At 47.9% G+C, this 17,468-nt stretch overlaps 1 protein-coding gene across 2 annotated transcripts in view; it reads left to right on the forward strand.

Annotated features, from left to right (window-relative positions):
• The window catches only part of LOC136632135 (Golgi integral membrane protein 4-like), a 163,871-nt gene that overhangs the window by 106,817 nt on the left and 39,586 nt on the right, over window positions 1-17,468 (forward strand). For both annotated transcript variants that reach the window (XM_066606794.1, XM_066606793.1), the window contains exon 10: window positions 14,397-14,578. In XM_066606794.1, coding sequence (XP_066462891.1) covers window positions 14,397-14,578 — 182 coding nt within the window. The remainder of the gene's footprint in view (window positions 1-14,396; window positions 14,579-17,468) is intronic.

The raw sequence follows: 17,468 nt of genomic DNA on the forward strand, positions 1-17,468 counted from the left end.
CGAGACAACCCCTTTAAGGCCCATTTACACACAATGACTGTCACTCAAAACTCGTTCAAACAATGTTTTTTGAGCGATAATTGTTGTGTGTAAATGCTACCATCATTAGCTTTTCGGCCGAACAATGATTTTTAGTTCAGCATAAAATCCATCATTAGGGCCGTCCAGCTGATAGCCGGGACCATACGCTGTGATTCTCCACGGGAGCGTTGATAACACGGTTTTCAGCTGCTGTCCCGTGGGAGAACAACGGAGCTGTAGGCAGCTAACAGGCCACCCACTGTTATGTGCATACAGCGAAGGGTGCTTCTTTTAAATGTAAAGAAGCTAATAAGCATTATTGCTCATTAGTAGCTATGCAAAATGATCCCTCAAAACTGTCACTCAAACTGTCTTTTGAGCGATCATCTTTGCGTGTAAATGGTGCTTTAGCCATTGTCTTGTGTTTCAGTATAATGGTGGCTTTACAAGGGACAACTATTGACTGCGTAGTCGCTAAAGTGTACGACTGACTGTGCTTTTATGAGGAGCGATGATTGTTCATTTGTTGTTCAGCTTTGAACAAATTGTTGGGAGCATTTACAAGGGTCTAATTCATTTGGCGATTAGTTAGGGTGGTGGTCCTTTTGTTGGGTGCAGTTCTTGAGTGAATACTCACTGCTGCGGTGTCTCTCGGCGAGTTTATACTCGAAGACCAAAAACAACCAGAGACTGTTGTTGGAAGTGTTCTTTCAAAGACCCGCAGGGACTGTTCAGTTCAGGATCATTCGCACATATTTATGCATTTTCAGGAACCAATGAATGTTGAGTGGGAAGGCAAAATGTTCAAAGAAGGGCAGTAGCTGATCCGTGTTTTATGGAAGGCGCATGCCGAACAAGCACACACCTCCCCGTAAAGTTTTTGGCTAGTAGCTGAAAGATAACTGTTTACACCAGATGATTAATCAAGCAGAGACTTTTTCAGGTGGGTTGAAGACTAGTTAACTAATTCTCGCTTGGCACACAGATGGTGGCCTTGTTTACACAGAACTGTCACATTTGCTCTATCAAGCAACTATCTGGACGATAGTTGTCCCTTAGTGAAGTTGATGATGCAAGAGACTGTCACCGATGAGAGGAATGGACCACCGTGTTGTCACTTTATTCATACTTTCTCAGAGAAAAGGCTCAAAGCAAAGTTATCTAGAATAGATGCTTCAGCAGTGTATTTACTAAAATTGGCATTTCAAGAGTGTTAACAGCTCTTCCCTAAAGGGGTATTCCTATCTCAGCAAGTTAGGATATGGGATAACATGCTGATTGGTGGAGGGCCACCAGCAATTTCATGATATCACCCTTGGTCCATTCTGAATTGTTTTACTGCAGTGGCCATACAAGTGTGCTACTGATGAAGTGAATGGGACTGCCAGATGTTGCTGAGCGCTTGAACTCCACTCTCTGTGGTGGGTCTCATTGACGTTAGTGGAGCTGCAGCGGCCTCACAGCCGAGGAGATGGCAGGGCAGATAAGGATTTCTGTCATAGTGGCTCTACCATCTCCTCCCCTGGGTGTAGCTCGGGACCAGTCCGAGTTACTGCTGGGTAGGTTACAGGAATAGGGTAATTAGCGGTTACCTTAAAGTTCTTTGTCACTCGTGACTCCACCGTTCTGTCCTCTGCAGTGAATCCTAAAGTTGTAATAAATAGTCCACACACAGGGATAACTTTCTAAACCAAACCGGGAACAGTCGGTAATGTCCATTTACGTAACTCCAATAAAATAACAGCAGGTCAGCACAAATTACACTTCTTGAAGGTGGTATGACAGGGAGGCTCTCTAGGGGTAATCCAGACAAGCCACAGTCTCAGTTATCTGTGTGATCCCACTCCCGGCGACACTCTTCCTCCCCTACTTTCTACCAGTCAACACTCACGCTTCAGGTGCTTTCCTTCTCTCTCTGTGTTTTACTCGGCACATCCTGGGTAGAGTAGGCCCAGGCCAAGCTGCAGGATATCTCTCAGCTGCTTCTATTCTTCCCCGCACAGACCGATCAATGTCTGTGCGGTTCACTCACTTGCAGAATTAGACTCTCGAGACTGACTCGCATAGCATCCTTACCAACACATATATAACTCCTTCCATGCTGTCAGGTGTCGTGGTGCACCCTGCATATACAGGGGCGACCCCACTACACCAGGTGAATCTGTTCCTGAACACTTGTATAGGCAAAAAGGATACATAGAAATAAAACATCTCATTTGTAAAAATAAATAAAGTAAAATTCATGAGTCCCCGGGGAATATATCAGGATCGGTTGGGATCATAAAGGTTGGACTCCCACTGATAGCAAATTATCCCCTATTCCTTTTTAGGCTGTCAGACTCCTCTGTTAACACGTTTTGTTGATGGGTTCTAAGCACATGGAAGCATTCTTTCAACAAGATTTATCATTGGATCTTTGGATATTAAGATTCTATCACGTGGAGTCTGCATAAGCGGCATGGTTTTGGTGCGTCAATGTGCTAGGCTTGTTGTGCCTCCTATAAATTAGTACGGTCCATCATTCCTTCTGCTACAATGGGTCAGTACAGTCTGCTGCTTCTCTTCTCCAGTAACAGATAAGACACTGGATGCCTGACATACTGTGATGGTTTGTACAGCAGACTTCTGCAATCTGCCGAGGTTAATAACCGCTTTAACTTAATCTTTTCTTTGCCGGTAGTTGTCCTTTCTTGCCCGGAAAAGTAGACCAAGCCGAGGAGACGGCATTTACTGCGCGCTGTCTTCACTGATAAACGCTGTCCGCTCCAAGCCCATTCAGTGTCGGTGATTGAACTCTTACGACACAAAAGCATAAAATTGCCCGTTGAAGGCATCCTGCTTGCAGTGAATTGTGCCGCACACTTTAACTGATTTGTGTGTAGCGTTTAACGATAAAGCATAAATTGAATGTAGGATTTTAGGTTATCTGCCATTCCATAAAAATACAGCTGTAAGAGCCTCTTATTTTCCATTTCAGGCAAGTGACTTCTAATGCTGGTCATGCATCTTCGGGTCCTTTTAGATGAGCCGATTCTCCTTTGAGTGACGTCATCGCTAGCTCGTCGGCTCTCATGCAGCCTGCTTAGACAGAGTCCTCATTGGGTCGTTCAAACGAGAATCATTCAGTCTTTCACATCCGATCTGAATGATCGCTGTTTAAACCGAACGATAAGCGAGTGAGCCAACAATGGATTTTATGCCTGCGTAAAATAAATGACGGGCGAAAAGCAAGGGATTTTGGCAGCTGTGATGGAACCCCCCGATGTAGTCACACGCGTAGTAAATAACGTGTAAACGCGCCTTCAGCCAAGCGTTTATTTTCATGGAGGAGGAATGGAGTGCATGATCCTAGCAAAAGTAATTGGATACCTGAGCAAAAATCAAAAGTTCTATTACGTATGTTGATATTTACTGGGGGATCTTTTGGCCCTAATGACATTGGATACAAAGATGCACCTTGGCATTCTAGACAACAATGAGCTGCTGACAATGTGGCAATACTCTGGGAATGGTCAGCAATACCTCCAACAGGGCAATGGCATTTTCATACACCCAACACTGTTTTACATTGGTCTGAGGATATGAAAATTCCATGATTGGACCGGCTGCACAGAGTCCCAACCTGAACCCTACTGAACATCTTAGGATGAACTGTAACATCGAATCAGGAAATATGAGCTGCATGCATCTTCTTTGAGAGAACTTGCCAGACGTTTGCAGGATGAATGGACTGAAGTACCAGCTGAAGTCTATCAGACGTTATTAAAAAGCATACCACACAGAGTATCGGATGTCATTAGGGCCAAAGAAACCTAAGGAAATACTATTGATTCTTTTTCAGGTGTCCAACTACTTTTGGTAGGCTAGTGTACCAACAGTCACGCATTTATTTTAATGGGGAGTAAAAGAGTAGATAGCACAGTTGAGCTCTGGGTGTTGCTCCGCAGCCTCCTGTGTTTTAGGCTTAGCTACCCTCGGAGTAGTCCATTGAAATAAAAGCTATTCACGATGCATATCCCTCAAGACATTCAGAGAAAAGCTCGATATTTGCAGCAGGATATAGCAATAATCCATAATAACTTATGTGCAGTAGATGGTGTGAACCCAGCGCTACATTAACAACACTTGCTTCATTAAACTCTTTGGCAGTAACTTGGCCAAACTTGGAGTAGCCAGTAAATTCCCCAAGGTGCCTTTTTATTTAATTGCCAAGACTAGAAGAGACTATGTATGATATAAGAGACTTTACTGAATACTTAATGAGGAACCGTGTAGAAGCTGAGCACGGGCAGTTATCATTACCTAATAATGGAAGTAAACCACATAATTCATTAAGATGCACTTAACACACCTATTTTACATTAGTAATCAATTCTGATGCTCATGCACATTATTTTGATATATTAACCATTAAAACTGTGTAGTACGCAAAGAGAAACTTGAATATTGTGTTATACCTAGTCCGGGGCCTGCTGTATTCCTGCTACCAGAGCACACTCATTAAGGAAGCTGAAAGGCACTTTTCCATCATACGAAGTGATGACCTATCTACTAAAGTTATGATCAGTGGTGCAGACCCACTGGGGTCCTGAAATTTTGCTGTGGCAGATGACCTCAACGAAGTCACCTGACGTCTGTTCTCCTGGCATGAGCACTCAAATCCTTGGTGCTATGATGCCAGGAGTTCAAAATGGTGATGATGCAGTGGTCAGGTGACTTCTGCAGACGGTATCTGCCGCAGCAAACGTTGGGACCACAGCGGGACTGCAGCCTGGGTCTCTACTAGATATGAGCGAGCGCACTCGTCCGAGCTTGATACTAGTTCGAGTATTAGGGTGTTCGAGACACTCGTTACTCGAGACGAGCACCACGTGGCACTCGACTCAATTACATTTCCTTCCCTCAGAAATTTGCGCCCTTTTCTGGCCAATAGAAACACAGGGAAGGCATTACAACTTCCTCCTGTGACGTTCCAGCCCTATCCCACCCCCCTGCAGTGAGTGGCTGGCGAGATCAAGTGACCCCCAAGTATTTAAATCTGCCCCGTCCGCAGCTCACCACAGACACACGCTAAGAGAGGTTAGGGAAAGTGCTGCTGCTGCTATAGGGACAGTGTTAGCATCTTCAAGAACCACAACGGTCCTTCTTAGGGCCACAGCTCACCTAGTGCATTACTGTTGTGGCTGCTGTGAGCAGTTTTGCACTTTTTTTTTTTTTTTATGTATATCGGGCGTGCAGGCTATAGCGTTCTCAGGCTGCAGGCTGTACTTGAGTATAGGGGCAGTATTGGTCAGGCAGGGACAGTGGTAGTGTAGAATCCTTTCTACAAGAACCCCAACAATCCTTAGGGCCACAGCTCACCTAGTGCACTACTGTAGTGGCTGCTGTGAGCACTTTTGCACAAATTTTTTTTTAATGTATATTGGGCGTGCAGGCTATAGAGTTCTCAGGCTGCAGTCTGTACTTGAGTATAGGGGCAGTATTGGTCAGGCAGGGACAGTGGTAGTGTAGAATCCTGTCTACAAGAACCCCAATGGTCCTCCTTAGGGCTACCTGTGACCGTGTGCATTGAACTCCGTGGTTGCTGGGAGTTGTAGTACCTCAGTATTGCACAGCAGAGCCTGCGTGCAGCCTTTATGTAAATATTTTTCTGTCCGCAGTTAGTGTAACGTCAGCGCTGTCTGCCTCTAAGTCTACGCCAAGAAACCACAAATTTTTTACACCGCTCTGTGTTATACGCCAGCTGCCTCAGAACTGTACGGTGTGTCAGACGCCCATAGATTGAAAGTGCAATACACACTGCATAGCTTCAGCCTGCATTGCATAGAAAAAAAAGGAAATTTTAAAAAGAAATCCTTTTTACGGCTACCGGAGACCCAGTGCATTTGCCGGCGAGACTTCACGTCCATCCAAACTGCATAGTGCACAGCAAGGCCTAAGTGCAGCCTTCCATATAATTTATCTCTGGCTTCATTTAGTGTTACATTACCGCTGGCAGCCACCAACTGCGCGGCAATAATTCACAAACATTTTTTCACCGCTGTGTGTCTGCTCGATTCTTAATCCACCATGCTGAGGGGTAGAGGACGTGGACACGGGCGAGGACGCGGAGTTCCAAGTGAGGGTGTGGGTATAGGCCGAGTTCCTGGTCCAGGCGAATCACAGCCGGCTGCTGTGGGAGTAGGAGAGAGGACAGTTTCTGGGGTCCCCAGCTTTATACCACAATATTTGGGTCCACGTCGTAGACCTTTATTAAAAAACGAGCAGTGTGAGTAGGTCCTGTCGTGGATGGCAGAAAGTGCATCCAGCAATCTATCGACCACCCAGTCTTCTACGCCCTCCACTGCTGCAACTCTGAATCCTCTGGCTGCTGCTCCTCCTTCCTCCCAGCCTTCTCACTCCATGAAAATGACACATTCTGAGGAGCAGGCCGACTCCAAGGAACTGTTCTCAGGCCCCTGCCCAGATTGGGCAACAATGGTTCCTCTCCCACCAGAGGAGTTTGTCGTGACCGATGCCCAACCTTTGGAAAGTTCCCGGGGGATGAGGCTGGGGACTTCCGGCAACTGTCTCAAGAGCTTTCAGTGGGTGAGGAGGACGATGACGATGAGACACAGTTGTCTATCAGTGAGGTAGTAGTAAGGGCGGTAAGTTCGAGGGAAGAGCGCACAGAGGATTCCGCTGGACGATTAGGTGACTGACCCCACCTGGTGTGATAAGCCAACTGAGGACACGTCTTCAGAGGGGGAGGCAATTGCAGCCGCAGCACAGGTTGGAAGAGGCAGTGCGGTGGCCAGGGGTAGAGGCAGGGCCAGAGCGAATAATCCACCAGCTGTTTCCCAAAGCACCCCCTCGCACCAAGCCACCGTGCAGAGGCCAAGGTGCTCTAAGGTGTGGCAGTTTTTCACTGAGACCGCGGACGACTGGCGAACAGTGGTGTTCAACCTTTGTCGCGCCAAGATCAGCTGGGGAGCCACCACCACCAGCCTCACCAGCATGCGCAGGCATATGATGGCCAAGCACCCCACAAGGTGGGACGAAAGCCGTTCACCGCCTCCGGCTTGCACCACTACCTCTCCCCCTGGGCCCCAACCTGCACTGAGCTCCAACCCACCTCTCACGACACAGGCACGACCGTCTCCTGGCCTGGACTCATACCCTCACCTCCGGTCTCCTCGACCCCATCCACCAATGTCTCTCAGCGCAGCGTCCAGCTGTCGCTAAGAGAATCGTTGGAGCGCAAGCACAAATACGCCGCCATGCACCCGCACACTCAAGCTGTAAATGTCCACATAGCCAAATTGATCAACCTGAAGATGCTCCCCTACAGGCTTGTGAAAACTGAGGCTCTCAAAAACATGATGGCGGCGGCAGCCCCGCGCTACTCTGTCCCCAGTCGCCACTATTTTTCACGGTGTGCCGTCCCAGCCCTGCACGACCATGTCTCACGCAACATTGTACGCGCCCTCACCAACTCGGTTACTGGCAAGGTCCACTTAACAACGGACACGTGGACAAGCACAGGCGGGCAGGGCCACTATATCTCCCCGATGGCACATTGGGTGAATTTAGTGGAGGCTGGGACCGAGTTAGAGCCTGGGACTGCTCATGTCCTACCCACCCCCAGAATTGCGGGCCCCAGATCGGTGCTGGTTTCTGCGGCGGTGTATGCAACCTCCACTAAACCTTCCTCCTCCTCCAACGCAACCTCTACCTCGCAATCAAAACGTGTCAGCAGCAGCACATCGCCAGCAGTCGGTGTTGCGCGGCAGCACAGCGGTGGGCAAGCGTCAGCAGGCCGTGTGAAACTACTCTGCTTAGGAGAGAAGAGGCACACGGCCCACGAACTGTTGCACGGTCTGACAGAGCAGACTGACCGCTGGCTTTCGCCACTGAGCCTGCAACCGGGCATGGTCGTGTGTGACAACGGCCGTAACCTGGTGGCGGCTTTGCAGCTCGGCAGCCTCACGCACGTGCCATGCCTGGCCTACGTCTTTAACTTGGTGGTTCAGCGATTTCTGAAAGGCTACCCACACTTGTCAGACCTCTTCGGCAAGGTGCGCCGGGTCAGCGCACATTTTTGCAAGTCCAACACGGACGCTGCCACCCTGCGGACCCTGCAACATCGGTTTAATCTGCCAGTGCACCGACTGCCTTGCTACGTGCCCACACGGTGGAACTCTACGCTCCACATTTTGTCCCGGCTGTATGAGCAGCGTAGAGCTATAGTGGAATACCAACTCCAACATGGGCGGCACAGTGGGAGTCAGCCTCCTCAATTCTTTACAGAAGAGTGGGCCTGGTTGGCAGCCATCTGCCAGGTCCTTGGAAACTTTGAGGAGTCTACCCAGATGGTGAGCGGCGATGCTGCAATCATTAGCGTCACAATTCCCCTGCTATGCCTGTTGAGAAGTTCCCTGCAAAGCATAAAGGCTAATGCTTTGCGGTCTGAGACGGAGGCGGGGGAAGACAGTATGTCGCTGGATAGTCAGAGCACCCTCATGTCTATATCTCAGCGTGTTGAGGAGGAGGGGGAGGAGCCTGAGGAGGAAGAGACAGCTGGGCCCACTGCAGAGGGTACCCATGCTGCTTGCCTCTCATCCATTCGGCATGTATGGCCTGAGGAGGAGGAGGAGGATCCTCAAAGTGATCTTCCTAGTGAGGACAGCCATATATTGCGTACAGGTACCCTGGCACACAAGTTTGACTTTATGTTAGCATGCCTTTCTCGTGACCCTCGCGTTAGACGCATTCTGGCCACTACGGATTACTGGGTGTACACACTGCTTGACCCACGGTATAAGGATAACCTTTCCACTCTCATTCCCGAAGAGGAAAGGGGTTTGAGAGTGATGCAATACCACAGGGCCCTGGTGGACGAACTGATGGTAAACTTCCCATCTGACAGCGCTAGTGGCAGAAGGCGCAGTTCCGAGGGCCAAGTAGAACGGGAGGCGCGGAGATCAGGCAGCATGTTCAGCGCAGGCAGGGGAACACTCTCCAAGGCCTTTGCCAGCTTTATAGCTCCCCAGCAAGACTGTGTCACCGCTCCCCAGTCCAGGCTGAGTCGCAGGGAGCACTGTAAGAAGATGGTGAGGGAGTACGTAGCCGATCATACCACCGTCCTCCGTGACGCCTCTGCTCCATACAACTACTGGGTGTCAAATCTGGACACGTGGTCCGAACTCGCGCTGTATGCTCTGGAGATGTTGGCTTGCCCTGCGGTTAGCGTCTTGTCAGAGAGGGTGTTTAGTGCAGCTGGGGGAATCCTCACGGACAAGCGTACCCGCCTGTCCACTGACAGCGCCGACAGGCTTACACTCATAAAGATGAACAAAGCCTGGATTTCTCCAGACTTCTCTTCTCCACCAGCAGACAGCAACACTACCTAAAGACCTTTGTCAATCTGTGTATGATATTCGTCCTCCTCCTCCGGCTCCTCCTCCTGAAACCTCACGTAATCACCCCGAACGGGCAATTTTTCTGTGGGCCAAAAGGCTCATATAACTTTTCTAAATAATATCTGTTTCAATTCTCATTAAAGCATTGAAACTTCCACCAATTTTTATTTTGACTGGGCTGCCTCCAGGCCTAGTTAAAAATTAAGCCACAGTACGCAAAGCGATTAATGGGTTTCACCTGCCCTCTGGGTTGGGCATGGGCATTTTTTTGTGGGGTACATTTGTACTGTCAGTACACCAATTTTTCGGGCCCTCGCCTACAATGTAATCCAAGTAATTTTTATGGGCTTTGCCTGCACTCATGGTACACCACTGTGTCTGGGGTTGGCCTACACTTTTGCTACAGAAATGTAACTCTGTTCTGCCTATCTATACTTCTGCCACAGTAATGCTACAGGGGTCTGACTATACTTCAGCAACAGAAATGTTACTTTGGTCTGCAGATACTTCTGCTCCTGAAATGTTACCTTGGTTGGTGTATACTGTTACTACTGTAATTTTACTAATACTGGGCTCTGCCCATACTGCTTCAGCGGAAATGTTACTGGGGCATGTCTATACGGCTATAACAGAAATGTAACTAATAGTGTGCTCTGCCCATACTGCTTCTACGTAAATGTTACTGGGGCCTGTCTATACTGCTACTACTGAAATGTTGCAAATACTATGCTCTCCATACACTGCTGCCAGGGAAATGGTTTTTCTGCTGCTTTGCCCATACTGCTTCTACGTAAATGTTACTGGGGCCTGTCTATACTGTTATTACTACTGAAAAGTTACTGCACTCTGTCAATACTGCTGCAAATGAAATGTTATTGGGCTCAGCCTACACTGCTGCAACGGAAATGTTACTGGGGTCTGTCTATACTGTTGCTACTGAAATGTTACTGGGGCCTGTACCTAATGATACTACTGAAATGTTACTGGGGTCTGTCTACACTGCTGGAACTGAAATGTTACTGGGGTCTGTCTAGACTTATACTACTGAACTGTTACTGGGGTCTGTCTAGACTTATACAACTGAAATGTTACAGGGGTCTGTCGATACCGTTACTACTGAAATGTAACTGATACTGTGCTCTGCCTATACTGCAGCTACTGAAATGTTACTGGGGTCCGTCTATACTGTAACTACAGAAGTGTTAATAGGGTCTCCCTAGACTTCTGCAACATAACTGTTAGTAAGGGGGGTGCGTATACCTTAGCTACAGGAGTATTACAGGGGTCGGTGCATACTATGGGTGCACTAAGTGTTCTCATCGCGGTGTTCCACGTACATGGCCCCCCCCCCCAAAAAAAACCCAGTCTGACTAGGGCATGCAGTGTGGGCCGAAGCCCACCTGTATTTAATCTGACGTTACCTCAGCTGTGCAGGGCAATGCAATGGGATTTATTTATGTACCGCCGGTGGCTTCCTGGGACCCACCCATGCTGTCGGTCCACACGGAGTTGTACCTGCCTGTGTCTACTTATAAAGAACCCTAGTCTGACTGGGGCATGCAGTGTGGGCCGAAGCCCACCAGTATTTAATCTGACGTTAGCTCTGCTATCCAGGGCACTGCAATGGGATGTATTTATGTACCGCCGGTGGGTTCCAGGGAGCCACCCATGCTGTGGGTGCACACGGAATTCCCATTGCGGAGTTGTACCTGCCTGTGACTAGTTATAAAAAACCCCAGTCTGACTGGGGCATGCAGTGTGGGCCGAAGCCCACCTGTATGTAATCTGACGTTAGCTCTGCTATCCAGGGCACTGCAATGGGATATATTTATGTACCGCCGGTGGGTTCCAGGGAGCCACCCATCCTGTGGGTCCACACGGACTTCACATAGGGGATTTGTACCTTCCTGTGTATACTTATAAAAAAAACCAGTCTGACTGGGGCATGCAGTGTGGGCCGAAGCCCACCTGTATTTAATCTGACGTTACCTCAGCTGTGCGGGGCAATGCAATGGGATTTCTTTATGTACCGCCGGTGGCTTACTGGGACCCACCTATGCTGTCGGTCCACACGGAGTTGTAACTGCATGTGTCTACTTATAAAGAACCCCAGTCTGACTGGGGCATGCAGTGTGGGCCAAAGCCCACCTGTATTTAATCTGACGTTAGCTCTGCTGTCCAGGGAACTGCAAAGGGATGTATTTATGTACCGCCGGTGGGTTCCAGGGAGCCACCCATGCTGTGGGTGCACAAGGAATTCCCATTGCGGAGTTGTACCTGCCTGTGACTATTTATTAAAAAAACCCAGTCTGACTGGGGCATGCACTGTGGGCCCAAGCCCACCTGTATTTAATCTGACGTTAGCTCTACTATCTGGGGCACTGCATTGGGACAAACTACAGGATCAATACAGCGCTAATGAGACGTGCACAGCTACGCTAGCATAGGAGTCCGCTGTAGGCACGCGATTGCTGAGCGTTTGTGCTGAGGCCTATGTCCTTGGTGCAGTGAAAGTCCGCTTCCAGCCTAGGATTGCTGAAGCTGTGGGCCGAGGCCTATGTCGTGGGCGCGGTGCAAGTCTGCCATGTTTGGCCGCTCTGATTTTTTTAATTCATGTCTTGGGTTGCCTAGGACCCACCTATGCTGTTGGTGCAAACTTAGTTCCCATTGCGGTGTTTGACCTGTCTGGCACAAAGGCACTGACTGACTTGGGTAGAGGGCAGAGCGCTGACGGCTTTCCCCTTGCAGTGTCGATTGAGCTATGCGACACCTTGACAGAATGAATACTGTGTGGCACATGGATTCCCCATTGCTATGTCCACGTTTGCAGCTCCTGACGGAGGTGGCACAGGATTGGATTGCTGATTGCTTCTGTACAGCATTGTGGGCTTTCGCCCCGCCCCTTTTAAAGACGGTCGCTGCCTGGCCCTGCCAACCCTCTGCAGTGTGTGCCTCCGGTTCCTCCTCATGGCAGACGCACTTATAAATAGACATGAGGGTGGTGTGGCTATGAGGCCAGCGTGTGGCATGAGGGCAGCTGAAGGCTGCGCAGGGACACTTTGGTGTGCGCTGTGGACGCAGGGTCATGCAGGGGGTTGGGCAGCATGTAACCCAGGAGAAGAGCCAGCAGTGTGACACGCAGGCAGTGATTGTGCTTAGTTGGAGGTAGTGTGGTGCTTAGCTAAGGTATGCCTTGCTAATGAGGGTTTGTCCGAAGTAAAAATTGTTAGGGGGGGGGGCACTCTTGCCGCTATTGTGGCTGAATAGTGGGACCTGGGAACCTGAAATGCAGCCCAGCATGTTGCCCCTCGCCTGTCCTATCCGTTTCTGTGTCGTTTCCAGCATTTTCTTGGGTTTTGCAGATTTTCACCAATGAAAACCTTAGCGGAGCATGGGTGATATACAAAAATGCTCGAGTCGCCCATTGACTTCAATGGGGTGCGTTACTCGAAACGAACCCTCGAGCATCGCGGAAAGTTCGACTCGAGCAACGAGTACCCGAGCATTTTGGTGCTCGCTCATCTCTAGCCTTGACGGTAGAAAATAGTTAAGTACTGATCTGCTTTTTTTTCCTTTTGGCACAGAGTTAGTGGTATAGGGTGATTATTGTCTAGTAACTGGAAAACCCCTTTAAATGACATGTTACAGTCAGAGCCAAGCTTGTTCATTCATATGACTGACTTCAATATTCAGACCCGATGAAGAACCAGCAGAATTTTTCATTTCACTTTGGGTGAAGAAAATCAATGCAAGAAAAGTGTAAACAAAGTTACTTAAAGGGGTTGTCCTGCGAAAGCAAGTGGGTCTATACACTTCTGTATGGCCATATTAATGCACTTTGTAATATACATTGTGCATTAATTATGAGCCATACAGAAGTTATTCACTTACCTGTTCCGTTGCTAGCGTCCTCGTCTCCATGGTGCCGTCTAATTTTCAGCGTCTAATCGCCGGATTAGACGCGCTTGCGCAGTCCCGGTCTTCTTCTTTTCTGAATGGGGCCGCTCGTGCCGGAGAGCGGCTCCGTGTAGCTCCACCCCGTCACGTGCCGATTCCAGCCAATCAGGAGGCTGGAATCGGCAATGGACCGCACAGAAGCCCTGCGGTCCACCGAGGGAGAAGATCCCGGCGGCCATCTTCACCAGGTAAGTAAGAAGTCACCGGAGCGCTGGGATTCAGGTAAGCGCTGTGCGGGTTTTTTTTTTAAGTCCCTGCATCGGGTTTGTCTCGCGCCGAACGGGGGGGGCTGTTGGGGAAAAAAAAAAACCTGTTTCGGCGCGGGACAACCCCTTTAACTTTATGTGCAGATCTTTAATGTGAAATATGTTAAAGGAAAACTTCTCCATACTTAAAGGGCATCTTCCAAATTTAATCAAGGTGCATCTGTTTGATGCACCCTAAAGGGGTTGTTCCACTTCTATTTGTTTTGCTGCAGGAAGCGCACAGCTCCGTACATTGCACATTGGCCAGGGTTGGGACTACAGGCTGAGTACCATTCACTTCAATGGGTCTCAGTCTGCAGTAGCAACCTAGGCCACTATGCAATGTACGGAGCTGTCTGCTAACTGCAGCAAAACAGCTAGAAGTAGGACAATGCTACAATATATATATCGTATACAGGATTTTTAATCTGTATACAATATATATAAGAACTAATGATGTGCCATTGTCTGTCTCATGAATAGAATGCAGCCAATGGCAGTGACATTGAGTGTAGAACTCATTTGTGGTTGGGGTTTATCCATCTATGACAGATGTTATTGGTGCCGGTGACGTGACCGTCTCTTTTGACCGGAGGAGAGGACAGGTGACCAATCGTCGTCCATAAACTGCAAAGTCATGCACTCAATGCTCCTACTTTCGGCTGCTCTCTCCACGAGAGACAGACTAATGGTAATATTAGTAGGAATAATATAATTGTAGTAACAATAACATAGTATAAAAACTTTATTTTTTGCTTTTGTCACCCTACAGTTGGCAAGACATAGTTAACAAAGTGAACGCTCAAATGACGGAAGTGGAGCACAAAAATGGTGGCAGCAATGCTCTCACAAAATCTGACACCTACCATGTCACAATTCTAACTGGAAATCGGGAACATGGTCTACAACAACAGGGCTACCACAAAGCGGAAGCAGATGATGAGCCGGAGATGGGTGAGTGACGCCAGGCACACGAATAAGGGAAGTTGGGAAACGCAAGGCACATCCAGACAATATGCCCTCTTACACCTGTCGGCCCATGGTTTCTCATTGATGGTAATTTCCTATGGATTTAAGTTGGAATGTTAAAACTTCTTAGAAATTACTTGGATTATATTGAAAAGTGAAATTCCCTTTTCACTCAACTATCATCAGATTAACCCCTTAAGGACCACCTCCTTTTTTTCCAATTTCGTTTTTTCCTCCCCACTTTTTTGTTTGTTTGAGGAGTTTTTGCTGTACTACTTTCAAAAAATAAAATATCTTTGGAAAACAATCACATAATTTTCTGCCATCTTCCGACAGCCGTAACTTTAGGATTTTAGTTTGTCGACATAGCTGTGCGAGGGCTCGTTTTTTTTGCGGGACAATCTGTAGTTTCTATTATTACTAGAGATGAGCAAGCATACTCGCTAAGGGCAATTGCTTGATCGAGCATTGTCCTTAGCGAGTACCTGCCTGCTCGGAAGAAAAGATTCAGGTGCCGCTGCGGGTGAGCGGTGAGTTGCAGGAGTGAGCGGGGGGGGGGGGGGGGGGGGGGGAGAGGGAGAGAGAGATCTCCCCTCTGTTCCCCGCCGCTCTCCTCTGCCGCTCCCCGCCCTCCGTCGGCACCCGAATCTTTTCTTCCGAGCGGGCAGGTACTCACCAAGGACAATGCTCGCTCGAGTAATTGCCCTTAGCGAGTATGTTCGCTCATCTCTAATTGTTACCATTTTCGAGGACATATGACCTTTTTGATCGCTTTTTGTATTCTATTTGAGTGAACAAAAAGTGCTATTCTGAAGTTTTGTATCTTTTCTCTGATCACGTTCACTTTGCTGAGTAAATAATGTGTTTTTTAATAGGTTGGAATTTTATGGACGCAGCTATATCAAATATGTTTTTGTGGCTTTTGATTTCAGTTTTTTTTTATTATAGACATTGCAAAAGGTTTTTATTAACAACAAAACATTTTTTCCTTTTTTTTTTTTTCTTTAATAAAACCTTTTTAAAATGGATTTTTTATTTTTATTTTTTACATTTTTTTAGTCCCTATAGGGGGCAAGAACTTGTAATGGTGGCAGTGTCATGTAATACCATATTATTACATCCTAGTATATTACATTATACCGCGATCTGACAAGCCCTGGGAGCTTTTAGAAGGCCCTTAGTTGCCATGTGGATCTCATTTCCGGGGGGCCGTTCTGGGCCCCTGAACTCTGATGAAGGTATTTCAGTGCTGCTGTCAGAATTGAGGGGTGGCATTTAAAGGCTTAACAGCTACAATTAGCTGATGATGGCAGGTGTTGGCAGTAAGAAACAACTGGCACCCGCATTGTATAGAGCAGGATTGACCCCTGATTCCCTTCCATACAAACCACAAAAGCATAATACGTAACTGTATGTCCTGTGTCGTTAAGGAGTTCTCTCATGAAGAGAGCCGACTCCATATGCCTTGTAAGGGAATATGGATATGATAGAGGGGGTCTCCTGCTCAGAAACCCCCATATGAGCCAGAACAGCAGACACAACCTGTTCTTTTATTACAAATACAGCCATTCATCTGACTGGTTGCCATGTAATACTAAATGGGCTGCAGGGGAAATGTTTAGTTAGGATAGAGGTAGCCCATGTGGCTGATGTAGGGCCTTTGGTGAGAGGGGACCTAGCCCGGCTGGTTCCATCCCTTTTGCTAGTGGGTGGCAGGAACTCTTTCCATGCTTTGTTTGCAAACAAAGAAGTTTGTCTGAAAAGAGTCTTGTTTGCGAACAAAGGAGGGAAATTGGCCCACGGGTCCTGAGTGTCAAGACCTAGGGTTCCCTTGGCATCTGTTGCTCCCTCTACTTCAATGGAAAGAATAAATGCACAAAACGAAAGGATCCCAACCTTAGTCCTCATGTAGTCTGCTAAGACACATGAATGGAACTTGTATACAGGCACACAGAGTCCTTCTGTGCCATATTATGGATCCGTGGACCTTTTGTGTTCCACTCATGGTGCTCCTTCCAGGATACCTCTGATCTGGAATGAGAAGTAGCATGCCATGATTTTTCTTGGGTCAGAAGGGGTACAGTTTCTTATGGAGACCAACTAGTAGGTGTGTGAGAACTTAAAAGACCATGCATGCTCCTCTGGGAAACTTGGTATGCAAATGGGAGATGTTACAATACCTAAACAGTGCCACCTATAAGAAGGTAGCTTTCCTGTAAGGCGATGTCTGACCTTTTAATAGGCCTTATAACTTGATTGAAATATAAGCCCAAGACAGCCATGCACAGACAGACTGTTTTGGCGGTTTTGCCCCTCAACAGTTTACAGCAGGTTGCTGGGTGAGAGGCCTATGATATTATGTGGGTCAGGAGGGGTACAGTTTCTCATTGCAGAGACCACCTAGAAGGTGTGAGGACTCTTAAGGGGGTAGTATCAAGATATAAAGTCATCCCCTACCCACAAGATTGCAGATAAATTTATGATCGTCGGGGGTCTGACAACGGAGTCCCCTACCCATTTTGAGAACGGGGGTCTGGTCCGTCCCCGAGTGAATTAAATGGAAGCTATGTAGGCACGCTGACGCTCTAACTCTATCTTCCGAAGCCATGAGTGAATAAAGTGCTTCGGCAATCACTAGTGCGGTTATTAAAGTGAAGAGAGCAGCAGCGCGTCTGCACAATCTTTACTCCATTCACTGATCGGTCCCCGTTCTTGGACCCCCATGATCATAAAGTTACTCCCTATAATGTGGATAGGCATAACTTGGCACAACCCCTTTAGAAAGCCATGCAATGCTCTTCTGGAAAGCTTGGTATGCAGATGGCAGATGCTACAATGCCCTCTCAGCGCCACCAGTTGTTCTCTCATATTTAAC

Source organism: Eleutherodactylus coqui, chromosome 6 (genome assembly GCF_035609145.1).
Source record: "Eleutherodactylus coqui strain aEleCoq1 chromosome 6, aEleCoq1.hap1, whole genome shotgun sequence".
NCBI lineage: Eukaryota > Metazoa > Chordata > Amphibia > Anura > Eleutherodactylidae > Eleutherodactylus > Eleutherodactylus coqui.